The 25,402-nt window shown below is 44.7% G+C and overlaps 1 protein-coding gene across 2 annotated transcripts; it reads right to left on the minus strand.

The window, feature by feature from the left end:
- Positions 1-365: 365 nt before the first annotated feature.
- DYNC1LI2 (dynein, cytoplasmic 1, light intermediate chain 2) lies at positions 366-25,158 on the minus strand. Of its 2 annotated transcripts, XM_006863587.1 has the most exons (13): positions 25,048-25,158; positions 24,801-24,874; positions 22,726-22,842; positions 17,578-17,808; positions 12,133-12,302; positions 10,978-11,071; positions 9,602-9,737; positions 5,349-5,460; positions 4,698-4,757; positions 3,921-3,962; positions 2,949-3,066; positions 2,040-2,156; positions 481-695 (listed from the first exon to the last, which is right to left on the minus strand). In XM_006863587.1, exons 1-13 carry the CDS (start codon positions 25,152-25,154, stop codon positions 595-597), a joined length of 1,479 nt encoding a protein of 492 aa, XP_006863649.1. In that variant the 5' UTR covers positions 25,155-25,158; the 3' UTR covers positions 481-594. The 2 variants fall into 2 exon arrangements, with proteins under 2 accessions (XP_006863650.1, XP_006863649.1); XM_006863588.1 differs by lacking the exon at positions 17,578-17,808 and having other exon boundaries at positions 366-695.
- Positions 25,159-25,402: the final 244 nt, after the last annotated feature.

Below are 25,402 nucleotides of genomic sequence, written 5' to 3' on the forward strand. Positions count from 1 at the left end.
ACAAATCTAATTCCCATTTTGTTTAGTGTTTAGTTTGGAAATGCTTCTAAATTTAAATCTTAAACAATGACTTTTTGACTTCTACTGAACACACAGTATTTACTAACTGCTTCCTTCCTCCATCTCTCTCGACATTCACCATCACTTGTCTCATCCCTCCTTCAGTCTTTTTCTTTCTTGGACGTTTTGCCACTTCTTCTTCCCAAGAACAAGTGAATTTGCTAATAAGCAGACTCAGGTCAGACTTACTGCCATCTGATCAATGACTTCCTGGTCTCATTTGCTTCACCCTGACAGAAACTGGGGCCTCTTTCTCTTGATCTACCTTTCCCTCCACAAGAAGTCCAGCTGCACTCGCCTCCACGAGAGCCACATGCCCAAGAGTCCAAGGGTTATCCTCAACAAAGGGTCTGACACATATCCTTCCTAAATGGGCATTTCACTCGGACAAACCAATGAAGATTTTTTTTTTTTTACGTTATCTCCCCTGCCCCAAAAAACTGATAGCATGTGCCATATCAGAAAAATCCTGGTCTTAGCAGATCAACAGACATAGTTATTTGGTCATTTGACATATGCACTTTTTAAGGAGGATCAGGCTTCATTTTCCGTTGAAGAGTTTGTTACCATGGAGTCAGGTTTGCGAGTCATTCTATCCAGCTCTTCCTGAACATTTGTCAACACAGTTTTTTGTCCTTGAAAAAAAAAAAAGAAAAGAAAAAAAGCAGTGATGGGTAGCAAGAAAGAATTTAAACAAATAAAAGGCCATTTGGAATGATGCCGATTTCATAATCAAGTTGTCACTTTAGCCTCAGGAGGAGGAGAAGGAAAGCTCTTTCTTGCTGAGTCTTTCGTAACTCCAAAGGTCACAAGTCTGTGATCCCTCAACAACGGGACTGCCCCTGGCAGGGGATGCCTTTCTGGCAATGAAAGGGCCCCACTGCACCCTTACTACCTAGAGATGGAATCTGAGTTTGGAGCAGGCAGTAATCAACCTTAGTTCCCCTGACAGAACAGGTACTTTGTTTCTAACTACAACCCGACAAGCCAGACTGTGATAGGAAGCTGGAAACCCTGTTTGCATAGGAATGGAAGACAGGTCATTTCTGCACAAAGCTGGTGTTCCTTTTTTGCTGTCAAACACTAACTGGGCCTGAAAATGATCCCTGTCAGGGAATACAAACAAGCCCACATGCACAGACTGGGCCACCAGACCCAGGAACCGCTGGAGGCCCCAACTGACCTATAAATGGAACAGTCAGGTTTGGCTCTGGAAACACCAATTGGGGAAACTGGCTGTATTAACATACTTTATGTTGTTGTTAAGTGCTGTCAAGTCGTTCCTGACTCATAGCAACGCTGCATAGGGTTTCCAAGGCAGTAAATCTTTGCAGGAGCAGGACACTACATCTTTCTCCTATGGAGCAGCTGGTGGGCTCAAACCACCAACTTTTGTGATTCGCATACCAGAGCTTATCCAGAGTTTCTCAATACTTTACAGTTAGTAGAAAACTGATAGCAAAGTCCCTTTGGAATGTCCTTGAGCTCCCTGGGCAAATGTAATCACTTCCCAAGGAGCTTGGTTCTTTTGCTTTAGAGACTTCCTTGCTCCACCAGCCAACACAGATCTGTGGAAGACGGCCCTCCAGTGTGGCAATAAGGATGCACGGGCTCCAGCGTGTGGCAAGGCAGACAGTGAAGTCACCAGAGACACTTGTAAACCACCACAGAAAATGAAATAGAGTAAACTGTCAATGCGCTCCAGTGGAAAGGCCTTCTAGAGCAGGGTTTGTGTGGAGTTCAGGTATAACCTGACCTACTCAACAGTCCTGAAAACCCAACTACACTAATTCCACTTTAAATGCACTGAGGCAACGACTCTCATGTCAAGGTAACCCTGCTGCAGAGCTCAGAGCATGCTCAGTGAAGAGAAGAGTGCCACTTTCGGCCTGGCTGTTCAGAACACCAAGGGGTTGCGGTTCAGATGAAGGAAGACCACCCCATCCCGCCAGCACAGGTCTCCATGGGCCCACCTGTACCTGACTTCTTGCCTGTGCTCTGTACCCCACTGGCACCAGGACTTCCAGGAGAGCCTGTTTTCTTACTCAAAAGACTGTTGAAGAAACTGGCCAACACCCCTTCGCTTGCCGCATTATCTAAGGAAACATTGAGGAAAAAAGCGTCACACAAATCAGATGCCTTGATGAATCAAAGAAACCGATCTTCATCTTGGAACCATCCATTTATGGCCATCACCATCCTAGGAGGCTGAGCATATTCACTGGCTATAATTCCTTACACACTGGCACTGTGGAGGCTAAGCATGATTATTAAGTGGAAATGTGTTTCCATTCTCTACCTGTTAGAAACGTAATAGATGACCTTCACATCATCTCCTATTCAGGCAGTGGTTTTCAAAGTTGTATAACCCTTACCATGTCAAAGTTGCTATGAAAAGCTGTCATCCTGAATAGATGGTGCCCATCTGACATGTAAGAATTAAGTAAAATTTAGACTTGATGGTTTTGTAGCAACCAGTATCTTCAGGTACCACGAAGCTACTAGGATATAGACTGAAAGCTATTGGGGAATAAAACCTTCAATTCATAAATAGTAATGAAATAAACACAAAACACAAACTAAGGATCCAAATTACACACTTTAGAGTGACTTTCCATTCTGTGGTCCTTTCTGAAAGACCTGAACAGCCTCACTGAGCTCTTTCACAAAACCAGGTGTGAAGCCCCCTACCTTTCCCAACCCCCAAGTCCAACAAAGGAACAGCCAACCACGAACCTCCCCATCTCCCGGGAGACAGGATGTGGAAAGCAGACATTTGTGGGGAAGAAAATGGCCCAGCAGCCTGGGTATCCCGCTCATACCCCATCACCAACACCCCGCAAGCACAGGCCAACAAGGAAATGACCAAGGCAAGATACGATACATACTTTTGATGTTTGGGTCTGGCTTCTTAACTGACGTGCCTGGGGAGGCGCTGGGCACACTGGCTGGCCCTCCTCGGCCTTGAGTTCTTGGAGAGCCAGAAGGTCCTCTTGCAGGTGATTCCTAAGACCAAAACCAGCCCAGGTCACTCACACAAGTGCATAATAACAGAAAAAATACCAGGCACACAGTAGAAGGTCCCAGATAGAATGAGAGAAAAATGTAGACAGAATACACTCAAATTTCTAAAGAAGGCCAGATTTACTAGACAGAGAGATACTAGAAGAGCCCCTGAGACTATCACCTAAGATGAACTTGGAACTGAAGCTATTTTTGCCTTTTATTTGGTCACATTTTAGCCAAATAATAGACTTAGCTTATATAAATAATGGTATCACTAATCTGTGAGTAATGTGTTCCCTTAAACAATAAGACCAAATGATCCACATTTACCATAAGCTAAGATGAAAAGGCAAGGAGAGAAACAGGAGCTAGATCAATGGAAACAAAATCAGCGGAATGGAAATAATGGTACTGCTAACACAATGGGAAAACTGTAACCAATGGCGGCTGGCATAGAGCAATTTATATGAGAACTGTTAAAGGGAACCAAATTTGCTTTGTGAACTCTCACTTAAATACAGTAATTTCATAAAATAAGGGGAAGCACAGATCCAAAACCAAACACCTACTTATGCACATTCTTTGTCACAGTCCAGGGAGAAGAGTGCAGGACAGGGAGTTAGCACCCAGCTTCAGCCCCTTTCTAGACCTCAATTTTCCCTGAGAGAAACACTATCAAGATAACAAGGCCTGCTTATTCTCACTCCCAGAGCTGCATGATTTCCTCAGACACTTAAGGTCCTACTGTGTGCCTACTCCTGAGTTTTTAGGGAGACCAGATGGGTATAAGTGCTCATAAATCATGGTATAAGGTTTGAAAATAACCAACATACTGTTTTGTGTACAATACTCACGGAGGCTCTCGTGGGTGTGGCTGGCTGCTTGGCAAGGAGTGACTGCAAAGAGAGGGACACAATGGCCATTAACCAAGGCCTGCAGAGTGCACTTGAAGGCCTGGACAAAAACTCACATCTACGCATTCCACTAGAGGGCACCATTAACAAGAACCCAACTACATGTTTTACAATCTAAATGCAAACATAATTGAGCAGTTCAGTATATGCTGAAAAGTTACACATAACCATTTGAAAAGCCAAGAAAGCAAGCAGGGCATAGAAAGGAGGCACAGTTGACAAAAATTCCATCAGCACCCGCTGCTACCCTGCCTACACCAGCAAGCCGACCCAAGCAGTGTCTAGTGATGCTCTGGCAAATGAGAAAGGTGAGACTGAGACTGTGTTCTATCAGCCTGGAAAAGTCGCTCTCCTCACCTGCAGAATAGGCCTAGCAGCTCACCTGCCTGCATGCATAGTGCTGTGTGCGGCTATGTGAATAATGAAGTGAGCTTCATTCACTTGGTCAATTGTCAACAACCTAAAACTCCTAGAAATCTGACACTTCCAGATGGAGATGATACAGAAAAAAGCAAGTAAGCTGCTGCTAGAGCACCTGCAAGGCTGGGGAAGAAGCTCCTAAGGCAGATGGTTCAACCCCAACCAATCCTGGAAATGCAGAGAAAGCAGACAGCTGTCTCCGGCCCCTTCAATACTACAAGGTCTTCCACCCCCAACCCAGGGAACGGGCTCTCCTGTACCAGGTGGCCTCTGGTCTGGCCTCAAAGCTCATCTTACCTGTTGCTTCATTAGGAACACCTGTTCATCCTCCGCTGCCAACTCTTTGTCGTGGACCAGCTGTGAAGCAACACAACTCATTTGTGATCACAATCCAAGAAAATTCTCCACTACAGTCAAAATTCATGCTGAAAGAAGACTCTTGGACTTGGGTGTGTAAGCCTTGGTATGGGGTCAAACTGACGAATTTCAATTTAGTGCCAGATAAGCACTAAATACCATCTCCCAAGTCTGGGTGGACAGGAGACTGTTGGAGCCAGGCACTACAGCCTTAGCCATGCAAACGCAACAGGCCTGGAGGGGAGACCTCACCCCAACTCCACAGGGGCAGGTCTTCACTGGAGCTCTTTACAGGGACACCAAATCTCAAATTTCAAAAAGGCCTTGAGCTGCTATATACATATTCTTAAGAGACACAATGTTTGTTTACAGATTGATTTTCCCATGAAAGCAAAAGCCTTGGTGGTACAGTGGTTAGACACTGGGCTGCTAACCCAAACATCATTGGATTGTACCCCCCAAGTCACTCTGTGGGAGAAAGATGAGGCAACCTATGGGGCAACTCCTACTCTGTCCTAGACGGTTCCCTGGGAGTCGGTTTGTTCTCCCAGAAAAACCAACCACACACTTTAAAATGACTGATGTGGGTACCTTTCTCACAGGAGGTTTCACAATGAAGTCTTCAAATGCATCTTCTGGCTTCACCGTTGAGAAATTTTCATGTAAAATAGCTATTTTCTTTTCATTGTCCCAGCCTGCAGGTCTAAAGATGAAAAGAAAGGGACTGACTTGCTTTTCCTGGGTGTGCTTTATGACTTACACAGAGCACCAGGTTAGAGGACCCCTGGGTGAGACCTCTTCCCAATGCAGATATAACCCATCGCTTAATGTCATGGATCTTGCCCCATCCTGAGCTCTGAGTATGAGATCTTATCCACAGGCCATGGGAGTGTTCAGAGTTCTCCCACAACACCATGCAGAGTGCCAGGACACAATGGAGCCCTGTTCCAACACAGAGGAGAATGCAGACAGCAGCACAGAGGACAGAGCTCTGGCAGGGAGGTATCCCCGTGGCCTGCTTCTCTCCCTGAGAACTCTTCTTTCTGGCCACTTCCCTCATGCAGTGCGCCATCTATTTTGCTGGCGTGGCAAGATGTGCCCTAGAGTCAAGGAGACACCAGGGCCGGCATCTACCATCCCCTCAAATCAGAGGGTTACGCCAAGTATAAGGAGTCCTCAAACTCCAATGTGTTTGCCACCCAGACTGACAGGTAGGGCAGGATGACACCTAGGTTATGGTAAGTCGCAGTCTGTGGTGCTTACCAGATTCTCCTAAAGGCAGCACTGATAACAATCCTATATGACACACTTTTGAGCTCAGGATACTCTAAGATAGCAACTGACGATTCCCACAGGCCTCTCACTCCCCACCCAGTTCCTGCTCCCCAGCTCTTCAACCAGGAGATGGTTTAGTCAGGGTGCCTCACCCACCCAATGGTCTTGCTGACTCTAGCAGCAGACCGAAAGGTAACTAGCAGCAAGGTCAAAGGTGCACAGAGAAAGGCTGTGCTAATGCGTTGCCACAGCCTTCAGAAACGGCAAGGTTCTTTTCACTTTAGATCAGCCCCAAGCCCACCAGGCCTCCCTGCTCTCCTGTTCCTCAGGACCACATGATTCTGGGACATTCCGTACTGAGCTTGTCTTTGATGCCTGCTGACTCTGCACAGGGGTTCTCTAAAACCAGTCACAGCCTCGAGGTTTGGCTGCCTGCAAGCACCTGCATGAGGCTCACTCTGAATGTTCAAAAAGCAGCTCGTTCATCTCTGAGAGATGTAGGCCTTCATACCTCCTTCAGCTTCTCATACTGTCATCCCACCGCTCCTTCTGGTCTGCTGGCAAACCCCACTCATCCTTCCAGCATCACCCCCTCTGCCTTCTGCACCCCCTCGCACCACCTCCACTAACCCATGACTGTCCTTCCCCTCCACAGCTGTCCTCCACTTATATGTGTATGTCCTCCACAATGCCGTTAGCAGGGACCACACTGACTGCATTTCTGTATCCCTGGCAGTCTGGGCACACCCATGAGGTGTTCAGTGTTTGTGGAATGAACAAATGTAACTTTTATAAGTTTAGAAAATAGCTAAGTACCAAAGACACCGAAATACTTATCTAATAACTCAGGCCTCTCAGAGCCTCCAGTTTTATCATATATGGGTGCATCTAGCAATGCTTTACCATCCAGTGAGCGTAGCACAGAGAAGCACAAAAACACATGTAGACCTACGACCATCAAGGAAGAAGAGCACAAGTAGAATGCAGGACCCTGTCCAGAGAAGCAGCAATACCAGAGATGGGGACAAGGAGAGAGGGAGCAGCTGAGAACTTGGACTCACTGAGAGAAGGACTGAGTGCTGGTGACCAGGAGGCAGGCTTGCAGAATGTGCCCTTTGGTTGTTTAAATTATTATATAATCCTGAGCGTTTCTGTGTACACCGCCCCCCCCCCCAAAAAAAAAAAAAAAACAAGAGGGAATGGAAGCAAATACTGTTGAATGATGATGCACGCAGAGATTGTAATCATTGCAATGAAACCATGGTGTAAAATGTTCCCCCATGTAAACTATCACTCAGTTCACAATACACACTTAAAAAAACATAGAACAAGCAAGTTGTTCACTGGGGATCCATCAAGGCAAGCAATCAAGCCCCTCAGGACAAACCTCCTCTGAGACCAAAACTCAACGGGAACACATGAGCAAGCATGGAAGCTTACTGGCGACCACGTTGGTCTACTGAGTGAAAGAGGAGAAAGGCAGCAATGAAGAAATGGGCTGAGTTCAACTATGTTACATGGACTCCCGTTGAGCTGGAGATAAAGAGAGAAGAGGAAGGGCTGGTTGGTCTGAAGGGTGGTAAGACCTGGGGACTCCTAAGCCCACGGACATCCAGCTGATATGAAATGAGGGGAAACACAAAAGTAAGCCCAAACTTACAGATGGTATCCATTTGACCTAGCCTCAATGGCCTAATAATCAGAACTCGACTAGGGGAAGATTAAAAAACAATTTTTGATAAAGGAAACAAGTGTAAATTGCCACAATTTGATGAACTTGACCTATACTTTTGCCCCCTCATTTTGATAAAAGAAACAAATATAAATTGCTACAATTTGATGAACTTGACCTATACTTACGGATTTAATAACTCAAAATAACAACTGAGAGGAAAGGAGTCTTCACATCCAACACATCCAAAATCAATCCTATCCCCTCTGTATACAGGGTAGATAGGGACAAGCAACTTAGACATTGGCTACCTAAAATGAGCAGGCGATAAAGGCATGAAGTGACTGGCTTACATGTTTTCCATAGGGAGTTTAGTTTAACTGGGGAAAGTAGAGGCCCCACTGAATAGTTTTCATCTTGTCTAGATGGGTCTGGTGAAAAGAGATGGGGATAAGATTCTTACCATTCAACAGTGAATAACTGTTATCATGACTAATTGTCACGGTCACAACTGTAAAGGTAGAAGTTTTGTAATAGAAACGGGAAGTAGTTAATCTTACAGTCCAGAAACAGAGGATCCTAAGACCATCAAGGGAGAAGAACATGAGCAGAATGCAGGACCCTATCCAGAAAAGCAGCGACACCAGAGATGGAGCAGAGATGAGGACATGGGGAGAAAGAGTAGCTGAGCACTCTAGACTCATGGAAAGAGAAAGACTGAGTGCGAGAGGCCAGGAGGCAGGCTTGCAGAATGTGCCCTTTGGTGGTTTAAATTATTATGTATTCCTGAGTATTTATGTGTACAAGCCCTGCCCGCCCGCCCCCCCGACAACAAAATACAGTGAATAGAAGCAAGTACTGTTGAATGATGATGCATGGAGGAGATTGTAATCATTACAAGGAAACGAAGGTATAAAACCGATGTTCTCCCATGTAAACTATCACTCAATTCACAATAAAAACTTAAAAAAAACAACTCATGCAGACAAAAAAGTACCCAAGTCTCTGCCCAGGACAATGAGGCCCATCCCAGTGGCTCCCAGAGTGTGAACTGCAGGCAACAGAGGAAGCATTTAGCATAGCTGAAGCCAGCAAGGGTGCCTATAGTCATCCTTGCCAATGGGCAGAGAAGCCAGATGTTTCAATAAAGATCCAGGCAGCCCCTGGGACACAAACAAGACCATTTAGAATTTGTAGGTCATAAGAAATAGGTGCATATGTTTCTCATTTAGCACTACTGGACTACTAATCACAAGGTCAGCAGTTCAAACCTATCAGGCACTCTGTGGGAGAAAAATGAACCTCAGAAACCCTAAAGAGCTAAGAGTCGGAATCAACTCGAAGGCAATGGGTTTGGGTTTGGTTTAGAGCAAGAAAAGGTTTGAAAATCTTTTCAATGCAGTAAAAGCTGCATGTGTGGCAGTGAGAGGCATTGTGAGGAAGAATGTGTTGCAAACAAGGCTGAGTTCAATCATTTCACAGTGAGGGCAAATCTGCATGACAGTTAAAGGGCAGGGAGGAGCTGTTAGTAATAAGCCCACCATTCAGGATCACTGAAGTACAATTCCCTGACTTCAACGCCCTCTCCAGCCAGTGTTCCACTAGAGTTGACAATAAGTGACAAAAATAGCTGGCTTGAGCTTTGACAACTTGCTCTTAATCAATGAAAGCAGGCAGTACGTGCAACCAAATGTACTCCCCTCAGTCCTGAGGCAGAATACAATATCATTTGGGAAAGGTGGACTATCAAGTCTAGTCTAAGCACTTTGCCCCAGAGCAGCAGCAGACTGGCTGGCTTCCAAAGGCACAGACAGTACCTCACCTGAAAGGGTAAATTATAAAAAGCAGACAGACTATAAATGGAAAAGGCTGAAAGCATCACCTCCAAAGAACTCACATAAAAACTGCATCCTTTTCCACGACTAAGGCAGGCGTGGTAAAGTGGAAACCGTATGTTTTATGAACAATGTACTTATACAACAGGTCAAGGTTCTTCTCTTCCTTCACTGAGGTGTAAATCAAGGCAGCTCCATCTAATTCATCTGTTTAAGGAGCATGAATTCATGTAGGAGGAGACAAAATCAAACATACAAGCACAAGCCTCAAAGCACTACTCACAGGTGGACCACTTTTGGAATCAATACAAGATTAGCACAAAGTGCTGATATTTTAAACATTTTAAAGGTGAGCCAAGTCAAAAACATGAAGCAGGTTGATGCTAGAGGCCCTGCAGGTCATTTGGTGTGGCACTGTGGGTTAATGCCCTGGACTGCAAGGTGGTTTGAACCACAAGGTTCAAGCTTACCAGCTTTTCTTCCGGAAGCCCTACTCAGGGTCACTATGAGTCATAACCAACTCGACACTACTTCACAACAAGCTATTATGGCTCTGCAGCCAAGCCCAGGAACCATCCTCAACATATTAATACACAGATTCCTCCCCAGTTCATAGTAAATACAACTTTTATGTGGGATGGCTGCCTATTTATCAGCACCCTCAGCTGGTATTCAGCTGGGCTGCACAAGCTAAAGGGCCATAAGGTAGAAACAGGAACTTGACCCCCAACCCAATCCCAGGGTATTGGGACTATGATACAAGCGCTCCTGTGTTTTTACAGAAATAAGACGCAAGGCCTACTGATACCTCATTTCACAGTAAGCACCAAACCTAAATACGTGGGAAACACCTGTGGCACCTTTAACGGCTCTCCAGCTGGATAATTAAGCACTGATAATTAGCGTAGCTCTGGTAGCGTAGTGGTTATGAATCAGGCTGCGAACCTTAGGGTTAGCAGTTCGAAACTACCAGCTGCTCCATGGGAGAAAGATGAGGCTTTCTGCTCCCGTAAAGATTTACAGCCTCGGAAACTCTGTACAGGGTCGCTATGGGTCAGAACTGACTCGACGGCACTTAACAACAACAACAACAATTAGTGTAGTGGTTACGATTCAGGCTGCTAACCTTAAGGTCGGCAGTTCGAAACTATGAGTCGGAACTGATGCAACAGCACTTAACAACAACAATTAACCACTGGTGTGTTACTGCAGGATAAGCACATGACTGCAAGGCCGGCAGTTCAAACTCACCTGCCACTCCTCAGAAACCTGACACAGGGTTGCTATGAGTCAGAACTGACTCAATGGCACTGAACAAGATAGGCAAAAGCGTACAAGTTTCAAATTACAATCTAATACTAATACAAATACAAAACAGTCGGAAGGTTTTGCCCCGGGAGAGCCCATCCTGGACCGTGCCACAGCGCCTCAAGGATACACTGGAGACAGAATCTCCGCAGGTGGGACTGGATGAAGTCAAAGTGCTCGTCCCGGTAATCGTGCTCCTTCTCCAGGACACTCACCGCATCACACTGCAGGGAAGACAGGGAAGACAAACGAGTCAGCTTCCTGCCTCTTGGTCTGCTGAGGGTGGGGAACACAGGGTCTGCGCTTCAGAATAGTGGGATAAAGCACTGGACAGCAAGGTTGATTTGAGCCATAGGGCTGGCAGCTCAAACTCACCAGTCGCTCCTTGGAAACCCCATACAGGGTCACTGTGAGTCAGAACTGACTCAAAGGCACTTAACACCAACAACAGCAACAGAGAAAGCCTGAGCCATGGTCCAAACAGTACTTAAAAGTAAACAAAATGAGAGCAACTGGAGATTTCTCATTTTCGTCCTGGGCCATAGCTTCCCTATCTGTAAGCTGGAGCTAGTGCAGGTCAAACAAGGTACAATCCTGAAGCAGTGCACTGCACCCCTGCACAAGGCTCCAAACTCAGACAAAGACCGACACAGCACACCCCAGAGCCAGGCAACAGGTTGGCCCTGCCTGGGAATAAAGTGCTTTGGACCTTCAAAGTGTTTTAAAAGCTCCTTTCTTTCTGCATGCAAGATATGCAACTTTGTTTCTCTTTAACAGAACTAATTTCTGTTCCCACCTCAGCGATCTACAGGGTAGAAGAAACTCAAATTTAAGAGTTCTCTTCCTTCTTTTCCTAAGGTTATTATTAATGTTCTTTCTAAAACTCCTATTAGGTCCAACAGAATATCTGCCGTTTATTTGTACCTTTAGGACACAAAGCCCCAAAAGTATTCTGCTCTCCCACATCCTGATTTTCACCATGAGTTTGGTTAACACAGCCTTATGAAAAGAGCATCATATTTCTGAGTTTGTCACTTGATAACGTCAACAGTGCTTCACAGAGAGAGAGTGGCCAGGTCAGAAACAAACTGAGTAAGTCATGGCTTCAGCAGAGACACTAAATGGAAGTATTTTCTATCCTGTTCTTTTCCAAGTAACTTGAAAAGAATTCCAAAGCAACTTAACTCTCCCTTAAGAAAGATAATCAAAGCTTCTAACATGTTCTCTCACAATGTGCCTGTTGACGGGTCAAACACTGCCATGCTTACGACCCCCAGGCCCGCACCTTTGTACACACCACCAACACTGGGATCCCCAGATTATGGGTTAGCATATTGTCACCGAGAGGCAAGGCAACATTTTCTTCATCCAGGCCTGAGGTCAGAGGCCCTCTTCTCTGTGGAGAACCTTGACAACCTTCTTCAGGCTCAACGTAGTCTTGGAAATCTTTCACAACTATAGAGGGAAAAAGAAACAGATAAAGCACGTGTGCATGTGCCTATAATAAAGAGACATACCATTAAAAATGGAGATGATAGCTTGAGAAAGTGAAGTAGCAGTAACACGCACAAAACATAAGTGTTATGACAATCTTTCCAATCCCTTCCTACTGCACCATTGGGGATTTGAAACTGGTATTGCCAAGAGCCAACTGTACCTAATTTAGTCTGGCTTATAAAGTTTCAGAACAGCAGAGACAATTCCCTGGACATCTTCACTCGCATCCAACTCTTAAAACACCTTTAAGAAATTCTAAGGCTTCATTCATAGCTCCAAATGAAAAATGTCACTTTTTATATGTAAGATTTTCAAAATATCAGAATAACTGAACTGTGTCACACCAACATAACTGGACATTAGAAATAGTTATAATTTCTGAAACTCCTCTGAGTCCTCATTAGAAACATGCTGTAAAACAATCTCTTTCTAAACTGTAAGGAATAAGGGTGTAGACATCCAACTCCAGCACCATATGCATTCCTCATCATCCTCATCTCATGGACCCTGAGTCATGTGTACAGTACACCTGGGCCTGAGCCTGTTTAAGCCAAGAAAAGGCAGTGGTATGCCACCCATTTCATTTCCTGGCCCACAGGAGGGCCTTGGTGGCCATGGAGTCTATTCTGACTCACAGCGACCCTGGAGAGCAAAGTAGAACTGCCCAATAGGTTTCTACCAAGGCTGTAAATCTTCAAGGAAGCAGATTGCCACATCTTTCTCCCAAGGATCACCTGGTGGGTTTGAACTGCTGACTTTTTGGTTAGCATCTAAATAATTGAACTGTTAAGCCACGGGACCATAAAACCTACAGACCTGCACTTTTACTTGGGTACTTCATGGCCAAAGAACAGGGACATGATTAAAGTGACTCTGAGCCAGAGGAGCAAAGAGCAACTCTGCCGTCTAGCTCCATCAGGACTGAAGGACCAAAGAGATTTCACCAGCAAGATGATCACAAATTAAGAAAATAAGTGAATTCAAGGGGACCTAGAGAAAGACACACATACACCTCTTCACCTACAATACTGGTTTCAAACATTTTAAATAAATGAATTTTCATTTAAAAGATTTTAGATTATCATTATATGAGCTTCTAGAATTATCTGGGAGCTCAGTGTCTTTACTGGACAAACTGAAAATCCAGTGACTAAATTACAGACAATAATTCATTTCTACAACACCTCTCTAATCAAGCTCATGTAATTTGCATTGCCAAAAGAAACCCTCCACTGCCATGATCTTTCCTCCATTTGAACAAAGAGAAAAGTTTTCTGAGGAACTTAGCTCGGCTGGTGAAGAATCCTGAGGAATGAAAGAGCCTCCCATTTTTCCTTTAAAGCATTTTTAACAAATCTTCAATCTATGAGAAATACAATGGCTTAACTGTCTGGATAAGCTCTCTCACTGCCCAAGATCACGTGAAGCATTCCAACAGAGCTTCTCAGAGAGTGAGTGAGCAGAGCCTAGGCCTGGTGACAGGTGGGCCAAGTGACCACCTGTGGTTTGTTCCCAGAGCCCCCATCATCTAGTGTGCTGCACAGATGCTCTTTACTTTGTGCCGTGATGTGAAAATAGCTGGAAGCCTGGCCCCCTAACTCTTCACACTCCAAAGGAATGGTCAACGACAGTAGGAAAGGCACACATTTTTTAAAATAACTCTGTATTTTAGGAAACAAGTTAGAAGAAAGAGAAACTGTTTGAAGCATAAAAATGAATGACAAGGGAGGGTCCAAAACCGATGAGGACCATGACTAGGACAGTAAATGTGCTTTTGCCTTAGGACACATTCATACCATCTTAACACTTCTCCCTGCTGGTGGTGTGCTGTGCTGTCAAGTCAGTGCCCGCTCACAGCGACCCTGGACAGGGTTCCCAAGGTTGGGAATCTTGTCAGGAGTCTCATCTTTCTCCTACAGAACCCCTGGCCTTGCCCTTAGCAGCCCAGCTCATATTCCATTACACTATCAGGGCTCCTTAACAATTTCTCCCAAGGGGGGAATAACAGGTATTCCACAGCAGGGCCCATCAGCAGGAAGAGCAAGTCGGAAGGAGATACAGATGCTCAACCTACTGACTGCTGCCTTTCCCTCCTCTCCCACCACACTGATTGCTCTGGAGACTACAGAGAGACGGTACCTCATCTCCTACCTCTACGGAAGGAAGGGAAGCTCCAGACAGACCAGACTACTAACCTACGCTTAAGCGTGGCTTTAGGGGTGTGTGTGTGGGGGGGGGGGGGCACCGCTCAGTTGATGCCCTGACTGCAATGGATCCTGCTGTCAAACGCTGCCCCAGACTCAGGTCTACTGAGGAATCTGATCCTGAAAGAGCATAGCTGCCCATGGAGCAGCTCTCCAAAATCAGGAGACTGGAAGCCACTCTGATCAGGGCTCTCTGAAGGCTGACAGCCCTTCACTCACTTATTACAATACCCAGAGTTAATTCATCTACAAGCAGGAGTCCTGAGCAAGAACATGGCCAACTACTTTATTAAACTGTAACTTAAAACCAATGCTAACAAGGTACAGCATAAAGGCATGATTACTATTCCAAATAGCTCAAAAGAGGAGAAGTGGAAACAGAGACCATTGGAAGACTATCCAGAATCACAACACTGGTCCCAACAAATGCTACTTGCCCTCTAGTGTCCTCTTCCTTTCCTCCGTATAACTGAGCCCTGATGTCTAGCAGAACACATGACCACACAGAGCAAAGACTACTTTTCCCAGGCTCCTTAAAAGACATCAGGCACACAACCATTCAGCCCTTCTTTCCGTTTCCTCCATCCTGCTGCCTGGAACCTGGATGTGAACCTGAGAGCTCTAGTGGTCAGGAAGAGTCACACCTAAACGTGACAAAGCATCAGCAAAAAGGAACCCAGGTCCTTGAACTGTCTTCCTTGAGTTGCTTTGAAGACCTCAACGACCTACCTCTGTTGTTGTTATGTGTCATAGAGTCGGTTCCGACTCATAGCGACCCTATATAGGGTTTCCAAGGCTGTACATCTTTATGGGAGCAGAAACCTCATCTTTCTCTCGCGGAACAGCCGACAGTTTCAAACTGCTGACCTTGAGGTTGGCAGCCTGACTCGTAACCCTACGCTACAGACCTACCTCTAGGGCTCACCTATATGAGACAGAAACTTCAGTCTTGTTTAAGCCACTGCGATTATGGGGTTTCCTGTCACATCCAGCTGAATCGAATCTTTGGGGCACAGATATCAATGACTAAAACTATAAAATAAACTCTCCAGGGGCAGGCATTCCCCACTATATCCCCAATACCTACAATTTGTGCCTGCTACATTGTAGGCACGTACCCTATCTGCAGAGTTCAAAAGAATGTCCTCAGTGTTGATGGCTGTACAACATATGACTGTAATCCATGCCAATGACCTATACACTTAACAATGGCCTAAATAGCAGATTTTATGTAATATGTTACCACAATTTGAAAAATACACTTAGCGAGACAATATATGATAGAAGGAATGTAAAACTAATGTTCTCCCATGTAAACTATCACATAATTCACAATAAATCATTTAAAACAAAAAAACACTTAGCTCCACCTTTTTTTTACACTCTAAGAAAATAGGTTCCGAGAACTGTAGTCTTCAGTGCACTAACCCAGCTGGCTAGATGACATGCAATGTGTGTGGTGAATGAAAGAAAACTAGCTCTGAGGAGTTGTCTTTAGGGTCTGTATTTCAGGGGAGAAAGAGGCATTTTCTAAAACAGGCAGTGGTCAGAGACAGAAGAGCTGAGCTACATCACACTGACTGCAACACACATGGGTGAGCCAGGAAACACATGCACACAACAAACCAAAGAATAAGATGAACTGTCCTGTCCCTGTTTTTGCTCATATAGGGCAGAGGCAACATGAAGTGTGGGGTAGGAAGACACACAGCAGGAACTATGATTTGAAAAGTACATAGGAATTTCTGAACCCTTTTGCCGCTAAGTATGAAGATCCTGTTTGCCATGCCCAGAAGCCTTATTAATTCGCTAAAGGGGATGATGTCATCCTGTGGAAATTTGCCAGGCTGAGCCAAGCCTCTCCTAGCCAAGAGTGCTGTCACTACTGACTGACACGGCTGCCCCAGCTCCAGCCCCCGCCCCTCCCACTTCCCTGGCAAGTGGACAGGAATTGATGTAACTGCACAGAAGCAAGGGAAGGGGAAAACAAGCTTCCGGACCACATGCAGAAAAAAAACCCAAACTTCCTTTAATTTTAAAGTTCTTTGTTCTCAAAAGGACCTGGCATCCTCAGTCTTAATTGTAGCCTTTCATCTGAATGACAAGAAAATGACCACTCCTATTCCTAACTAAAGTCATATTTGCTAGATTCCAAAATGAACTACGGAAGGAACCGTAAGACTTTTCTTTTCAGGCCTTCCTCTAAACCTGCCAAGAGGATCCACAGTACCTTAATCAAGAGAGAATGCCAGGGCAGTGGCCTCAAGGTGTAGAGACCACAGCAAACTGATGCTAACAGAGCAAACAGCAACCGAAATGGGTAAAGATGCAGAGAGCTGATCATTTTGAGGGCTGAGTGTCAATGGAGACAATAAGGAATACTGATTCATTTACAGGTATCTCCTATGTTTTAAAAGTTCCCATTGCTTTTATGAAAGAACTACATTAGTACTATCTTCACTAACTGAAAGAAATCTAAAGAGGATTTTCGTTTTTACAGAAAAAAGCAAAACTAGCATTGTTTTGCAGTGAGCCACTGAAGAGGCAGTGTGCACCCTGTCACCAAGCTCCATTCCCGGGAACCACACGCAGCATCTCAGCCTCAAGTCACCATAGTTTTGAACTGTGTCTGTAAACACTATATGTTAGTGTTGTTTTAGTTTTGTTGTATTATTTGGGTCTGAGGATGCTCAAAAAAGTTTCCCATATATATTAACAGTTGTTGCTTCTTTTCTTTATGCAATTACAGCTTACAAAAGCTAAGGCAGGCTCTACTTTCAGATAGTGCGGGAAACCTGCATTTCCTTCAGTGGTGACATCTGAGATAAAAACTATTTGAGCACTTTTTGATGACTGAACTTACAAGAGCAACTCAGAGATAACAGTAAAATTAAACTCTGAAATAATACAGACAACATATATACACTTGGTTAAAGACAGCTTTGCAGTCTTCCTCTGTAAAGAGGAAGATGGTCAGAACCTTCCAAAGAGACTATTGCATTTTCCAATTAAAAAATTGTTTTACTTACACTTCCGTTCCAGTTCCCTTATTTCTTCTGGTGGAATTTTCATTTTATCAATGTGCTCACGTAAAACACTAGCCCATTTCTGTAGTGATTCCATCACACTCCAAGGCCTAGACATGTCTGCAACAAAAACAACCAGGGTCTCCAGCAAGGACTCAGCAGATACGGCAAACTTGAGCAGGCCTTTGTGGTACAGGTCTCCGTCCAGAATCCACACATTACAACGCGTGTGATCTAGGGAAAGAGGTGAAGGTACATTACCAACACGACAATGACCACCAGCACTGTTATGAGAAGAGCCACCAGAAGGCACCTCAAGGTGACAGGCACAGAATCGCATACAGAGTGCAGGCAGAAATCCTATACCAGAAAAGGGCCTAAGTGCTCAGTAGACAAGCTCTCAGTCTTGGTGCCTATAACCTGTCCAGACTTTCACATGAAAAAACTACCATAAGGTGTGACATGTTCACATCTACAGGATTTAAGGAATGAAGTCATTTTCATTTTCAACAAGAACCAAAAGCTATGAAGGAAAGTGGCAAATGTTCCCTGTCCTAACTGTGACATCATTTAAATAATGAATTCTCCCAATATATCAGCAAGCCGTGAGCAGTGAACTGTGCCCAAGAGAGTGTGGTTAAACTCTTCTCGTGTCAGGCCCTCTGAGTAGTACATTCACATACTACCAAGGGTCCTAAAGAGACAAGAGCTTTCCATGTATACAACAAGATAAAACATTACTTATATAAATAACATTATGGAATTACAGATATTTTTGGTGTGATAATAATAGTATGGTTATTTTTTTTTTTAAAGACAAATTTTAGGCATTATACCATTTCATTTACAGATGAAATGATATAATGCCTGATTTTACTTCAAAATAATCCCATGTAGAGTACAGGGAAAAGAGTGAGGGTATAGTTGAAACAGAACTGATCAAGAACTGGTTACTGCTGAAGCCAGGTGATGGCCACCAATGGGCTGATGACAATAGTCTCTCCACTTTGTACACACTTTATAATTTCCATAATAAATATACATATATATATATATACTGGTGTGCAAACAGTAGCATTATAAAGAAGCATGTGGTTCTAAAATTATATCTGAATGATCAAACTACAGAAGACAATTCTCCAAAATGATAACAATCTTTAAAAAGTTTCGATGCTTTTCATGAGAATCATTTTTTGTCTTGAAGAAAAACTATAAAAAATGTCACTCAATAAACTTTTTGGCCAATAAATTACAACATATGCTTTAAAACCTATCTTCCATTAGTTACCTTTGTAAATGATATCAATTCATTAATATGCTACAAAAGTTTATATTCATGTCTTTATTCCAACACTATAATAAAGTATTTATATCTAGTGACCCTTTCAGACTACCTCAGACAGTAATTCTGGTCTAAATACTGTCTTCAAGAATCCCTTCAAAAATATTGCTCCTTTTCTATATAAAAAATGATTTTATCTTTGGACATATATTAGAGAATCAGGTCAGCCAGCTAAATTATCCTACTGTATCTTTAAAATTAATCTTGCAAAAAGCGACGGTGTTTTTACCTTACAAGGTGGAAAGGCCGTTACATATGTTAAGTCTGATTCATAAAAGGAAGATTTTGCAGAGAATTTGGATTTTATAAATCACAGAGGTCTAGTTAAAGGTCTTTTATCTTTTCTTGACCTTTCCTTCAGAACATTCATTTAATGTCTTAACAGGTGATCAATTAATGGTTTAAAGCTTAATTGTTGAACTTGCAGATAGCCCCCATTTGATCTAACTTGGATGGCTTGCTGACCAGAACTCAAACAGATGAAGATAAAGAAGTTTGATAGAGGGAGCAAGTGTAAATTGCTACAAATTGATGAACTGGTCCTTTGCTTGTAGATGTTAATTGCTCAAAATTCCAACCGAAAGGAAGGACTCTTCCTATCAAAGACGGAGTATACCTCCTCAGTACACTGGGTTGATAGGCAAGGGCAACTTAGACATTGGCAATCAAAAGTGGGGGTTATCAAGGCATGAAGTGGCTGGCTTACAAGCTTTCATGAGTCTGCTTACTTTCAGAATGGGGGGTGGTGGTGGTAAGGTAGAATTCCCACTGAATAGTTTTCCTCATTTCCAGATGGGTCTGGTGGATTATGGGGAAAGGATTTTACAATTCAATTGTTTGTAACTGTTATCAGGACTAATTGTGGTTGTCACAACTGTCAATGTAGAAGATGTATAACTAAAAAGGGGGAGTAGTTAATCTTCCATTTCAGGAACACAGGACCCTAGGGCCAGCAAGAGGGAAGAGAATGAGTGGAGCATGGGATCCTAACCAGAAAAGTGGCAACAGCAGAGATGGTGGCAGAGGTGATGGTATAGATAGAGCAGCTGTGGACTCCAGACCCAGGCACTGAGAAAAGCTGTGTGCCTGTGGGCAGGAGGCTGACTTGCAAAGTGTGCCCTTGGGCACTTAAACAAATAATGTATTTTCTGTTTTGTATGTATACATTTAAAAAAAAGGAGGGAATAGAGGCAAATACTGCTGACAGACTGTGGTACAGGGAGGGAATTGTAATTATTGCAATGAAATAAAATATGATTTATTAAATGTAAGCCTGAATAATCTGCCCTATAAACTTTCACTCAATTCACAATAAAAACTTAAAAATAAATAAATAAATCTTAATTGTTGGTAAATGATCGAGGCACAAATGTTGTTGTTAAGTGCTATCCAGTCATTTCCAATTCATAGCAACTCTGTACAGTTTCCAAGGAGTGGCTGGTGACTTTGAACCACCTACCTTGCTGTTCAACCCAATCTTGCAGTCCAGTGCTTATCCTACAGTACCACACTACCATGCTATTTCAAATAAGACATATTTCAAATAGAAGTAGTAACATATAGTATCTTACCTGAATAAGTCTTTGACAATAAAATAATATTTGTCATTTGTAAATTTTGTTTAAAGAATGCAACTGTTCTATAGATATACATTATGTTGTTGTTGTTAAGTACCGTGGAGTCGGTTCCCACTCACACTGAGTGACCCTGCACAGGGTTTCCGAGGCTGTGAATCTTTATGGGAGCAGAAAGCCTCATCTTTTCCCGTGGAACAGCCGGTAGTTTCGAACTGAGGTTAGCAGCACGATTCGTACCCACTACGCTAAAAGAGCTCCTTATACATTATGTAAATAAGTTATTTTATACCACCACCCCACAATACTGCTTTGTACCTCAAGCCTGTGAGTGTGACTACCCAGTACCAGCCTTGCTTCCTTTTGACCAATCTCTCTCCTCGTTACATATCACGCGTAACTCACCCATGCGCTTGGAATATATACATTCCACATGTGGTGTTAAACAGAGGCCCCCCAATCCTGTAGGCTGAGGCCCCTTGACATGGAGAGTCTCACCACAAAGTAGGGATAAACCAGAGACTAGTCTCTCTATCTGGGTGAATGTCTGCAGGAGTGTGTATTTATAACACAGTCATACCACACAGTAAAAACAGATGAGGGCTGCAGCATGTATAATTAACCACAGGGAAGGACAACCCTTCCATCAAAGAGGAACCCATGAGTGGGAGGTCTAAAAAGGAAGAAGCAAAAAACAAAATACAACCATAAATGCAGACACCAAGAAGCTTATGGAGTAAAGTTATAGGAATCTGAAATAGATGTTAACATACTTCAACTCAAAGCAAATGAGCACGGTTAGCATGAGACATTGGCATGAAATATATTCATGTCATCTTAAAATAGAAGACTCAGAATATCCCCACCCCATTTTGTATTTTCAAAAGGAACAAGACAAAATGGTACTAGAGGCACAACATCTCAAGCACTCTGCTATACCTGGCACACGTCACTTCTCATCTACTGACCTGAAAAACAGGTACTGGTACCTCCAGTCCACTAATAAGAAGACGGAGATGCAGAATGGGTAAGTTATCCAAGGCCGCACAACTGTAAGTACAGGAATGGGATTCTGAACTGGTTCTGCCTGGTCCCAAAATCAAGTGCCACAAAATCATACAGTTCAACAAAGACAGGAAGTAAAAGACTCAGGTGCATGCAAGGCCCTCCGGGAAGACTAATGAGCCCTTGTCCAGAGAACCTGCCCAGACTCCTTCAGTACTAGGTTTACCCCCGTCTTCCTCTCACATCCTTGAAGGGAATGTTCAGCATGGCAAAGAAAGTGTAGGGGAGAGGAGGCAGGAATAAAATCCCTGGGGCTCTACAAAGACCAACTTAACATTAAATTGAGATCTGTCCTATTTCTAAATTTCAACAAGCAATCCTTTGCCATGCCCTCTACTGACTCTTAAAGACCACAGAATTGGAAAGGACCCTGGTCAGTCTCTTCACTGTAGCAATAATTTGACAACAATATTTCGTTTTCAGGCCACATAGATAACTCCTCTATAAATAAAAAAGACCTGAGCCCCAATAATTATTTACTTTACAGTCATATAAAAGATCTAACACAAAGACTACAAGATTATAAAGCTGGCATCACTGAATCCTGGAAACCAGAAAACATAATTCCATTTTAACTCACAATTAACAAGAAAACCATTACAAATAACATCCAATCCTTAGAAAGGTGCTTTTAGTCATCTTATCTACTCCATAGTGAGAAAGTATTATTACCTACATTTTAGAGGTAAGAAACTAAAAAGAACAGTATTGCTCCCAAGTCCTTATCCCCTCCACTCAACACAGGAAGTCAGCATTTCTAAACTGTCACAAAGACACGCAGAAAATGTTCTTGTGAGCTGGTAAGTTGTTATACACTCTGAGCCACATCAATTTCAGACTCTACTAGAAGCCGACTGAGTAACAATGGTGTTCAAATTGGCTGCCAAGTATCTCTCTCAGAGAGGCAGGGTTTTACTACCTTTATATGTACCTGAAACTTTATCCTCAGTAAAGTGGGGGTTAATTAGAGCAGCAGCTAACTGAGCCACACCCCATTTTTGCTAACATTCTATATGGGATGGTGAGTAAGGTCCTGCAAGAAACACACTTCATCTATATTGTCTTGTTACTAATCCTCACAGAACCAAACCGAAAACTGTGGGTGTCTAGACATGCTGCAGAAGTTGGGTGTTCCACCTAGGTCCTTACAGGAAGCCACACTTCACTCACCGTCTCGGTCCTCGTCGTGAACGCTGAGGTAGAGATACTCTAGGCCTCTTCCTTTTTTGCCATGCTCAGCTCCTTGTAACTTAGTCATAAGGGTTGTTTTACCAGAACCATCTTCACCTACAAATGATTTTTGCAGGAAGACAAAGGTATGTTGTTTATTCTGGGCAAAGATGAGCGGTCTTGGCATTCAAAAGACGAGAATCAGCTAAAGATGTCATGCCAAGCTCCTGTCCCGGTCTCCCCTGCATTCATACACAAAGCAGCTTTGCTAAGAGTTGTTTGTGGGATGGGACTGATCAAGACCCCAAATTCCAACATGACTTTCTACTGCAGCAATCCTCACCTCACAAACAAGGAAGAAGTTAGAACCACATACCCTTCCTACAATTTATAAGACACACCATTTGGAAAAGCGAAAGGAAAAAAGGGGCTGATTTCTCACAAAGTAAATGTTTGTGAAGCATAAGGACACAATCTTCAAAATATAATTTCAAAGGTTCAGGAACTGTGAACCGAAAAATATTTGATCCTGCCTCACACTATGAAGGATAGGGGTTATTAGTCATCTCTGATTTAGTCCATCTCCTTCACTGGCATTCTAAGGCTGGGAAACTGATGAAAATAATTACAGACCTAAGCAACACTCTTAAGTACAATCTCTATAATTATCAAGCATCTTATCTCCCTTGGCCCAACAAACAAGACACACACACACACACACACACACACACACACACACACACTCTACAAACCAAGAAGAAACACCTAGGTACTCCTGGGTTTAATAAAATGGCATTACAGAAATGAAAACAGAAAGGCATCCCCAATGCCACTTCTTCCTTCAAGGTCCTCCACATCCCCTTAGACCATGGCTAGCGCCTGTCAGCCTGACTAGAATCTGTCCATTTCGGCTATGGAAGTTACCTTTCTAAAAGTCAGCTCTAGTGATCTTGACAACCTGTAACAGTTCTCTACTACCTGCTGCAGTGGGTATGGCTCAAAGCCCACCACTCAGAAACCACTGTGTAGCCAAGTAAAGGAGGAATTCTTCTGCAAATTAGAGTCACAGCCTTCCAGGGATTGGCACATACTCCTGAGCCTTTCACAGCAGGCGCCCAATTCACACCACCTTCCATAGGAAGCTTCGGCTACTGTTGTTAGGTGCCTTCCTGTCTATGTATGGACAAGAGAATGAAGGAATTGCTGTTATGTTTGGGTCCACTGTTGCTGTCACTGTGTCAAACCATCCCATTGTGTGGATGGGGGTTCTTCTTCGCCGACCCTCCACTTCACCAAGCAAGATGTCCTTCTCCAGGGACTGATCCCTCCTGACAACATGTCCAAAGGACGAGAGACAAAGTCTCCCCAACCTTGTTTCTAAAGAACATTTGACCTGTACCTCTTCCAAGACAGACACTTCTAGCAGTCTGCAAAGTTTGCAAATCCAATACCCTCCTGCCACCTGTGTTCCTGAAAACACTGTCGCTCTCTGCCCATGCCCATTGGCACTTATCCTTCACAACACCAGACACAAAAATCGCCTTCATTCAAGCCTACCAAGTAGTGTGCGGCTCCCACACCAACCCATTCCCAGTGACCTGTCTCCCACTAGGCAGGTGCCTACAGCCCCAGTGTCCTGACCACAGGACCCATTTGACAAATAGCTTTGTTGTGTGGATGAGTCCAGTCAAGCTTCCTCAAACAGCATGAGAAAACTGAAGCCAGAAAGGTTAAGCGACCTGGACTCACTCAGCATCGAGGGTGGAGTAACGCAGCAAGGCCCGGGGGACTGACTGTCCAGCCCCTAAATATGTCCGAGAAAGTCCTGAGACCCCGAGGCACTTCCTTCTCCCTAGCGAACCCTCTCCTCTCCTCCCACCGCTCTCCTTAGGGTCCGAGAGTTCAGGGCCAGGTGACCGAAAGGATGTGTTGCCAACTCCACCCCGCACCGTCCGGCTGCCCTCGCGGCCGCGGCAGGTAAAGCCGGACTTGCGGAGGGCTGGGTAGCTGAGGCGTGAAAGGGACGCCCGGCTCGCCCACCCAGTACCCGGGCAACGCCCGCCGCCGGCGCTCACCGAAAACCAGGATGTTCTTGCCAGACGGCAACTTGGACCTGGCGCGAGTGGACACTTCACTCAAGATCGCGGACCTACGGCGACAATGACAACAGCGGTCAGCCTTGGAACCAGCCCCTTAGATGTCTGGAGACCCTGGACCTGACCGGCCCGCCAGACTGTCCGATGATCCTACCCAAGCCTGGTCGGAGGGCTCCCCACCCGGCCGTGTCCTCCCCGGCCTGGCCTGGTCGCCCCGCGGCCTCACCACAAACTCTGGCCCTCCTCCTCCTCGCTGGTCGGGTCACCGGCGGCCGCGACTGCCGGCCCGTTGGAGCCCAGCAGCAGCTTCTTCTCCACCCCCACCGGCGCCATCTTGCCAACTGCAGCCACAAAGAGGGCCCTCCCCCGGGCCCGCCAAGGACCCGCGAGGACCCTGGCCGGGCCGTCCGCCGCCCGCCGCCCCCGCGCAGCGCCTCACGCCCCCCGTGCCGTAGAGTCTGCGCCGCCCGCCACGTCCTGCCCGACTCGCGACGCCCGTGGACTCCCGGAGGGTTGAGAGGCCGCCGCGATGACGAGTGGCGGTCAGGCGGCCGCCGGGGCAGCCCTGCGCAGGGAGGTGC

The sequence above is a fragment of the Chrysochloris asiatica genome, unplaced genomic scaffold (assembly GCF_000296735.1).
Source record: "Chrysochloris asiatica unplaced genomic scaffold, ChrAsi1.0 scaffold00055, whole genome shotgun sequence".
NCBI lineage: Eukaryota > Metazoa > Chordata > Mammalia > Afrosoricida > Chrysochloridae > Chrysochloris > Chrysochloris asiatica.

Coding starts and splice junctions, on each gene's coding strand:
- DYNC1LI2 (XM_006863587.1), bottom strand. CDS start 25,154: ATGGCGCCGGTGGGGGTGGAGAAGAAGCTGCTGCTGGGCTCCAACGGG. Junction 11,072..12,132: donor TGTTGGTGGTGTGTACAAAG/GTGCGGGCCTGG, acceptor TCTTCCCTGCAG/TGTGATGCGGTGAGTGTCCT. Junction 696..2,039: donor GAGCACAGGCAAGAAGTCAG/GTACAGGTGGGC, acceptor TTTTTTTTCAAG/GACAAAAAACTGTGTTGACA.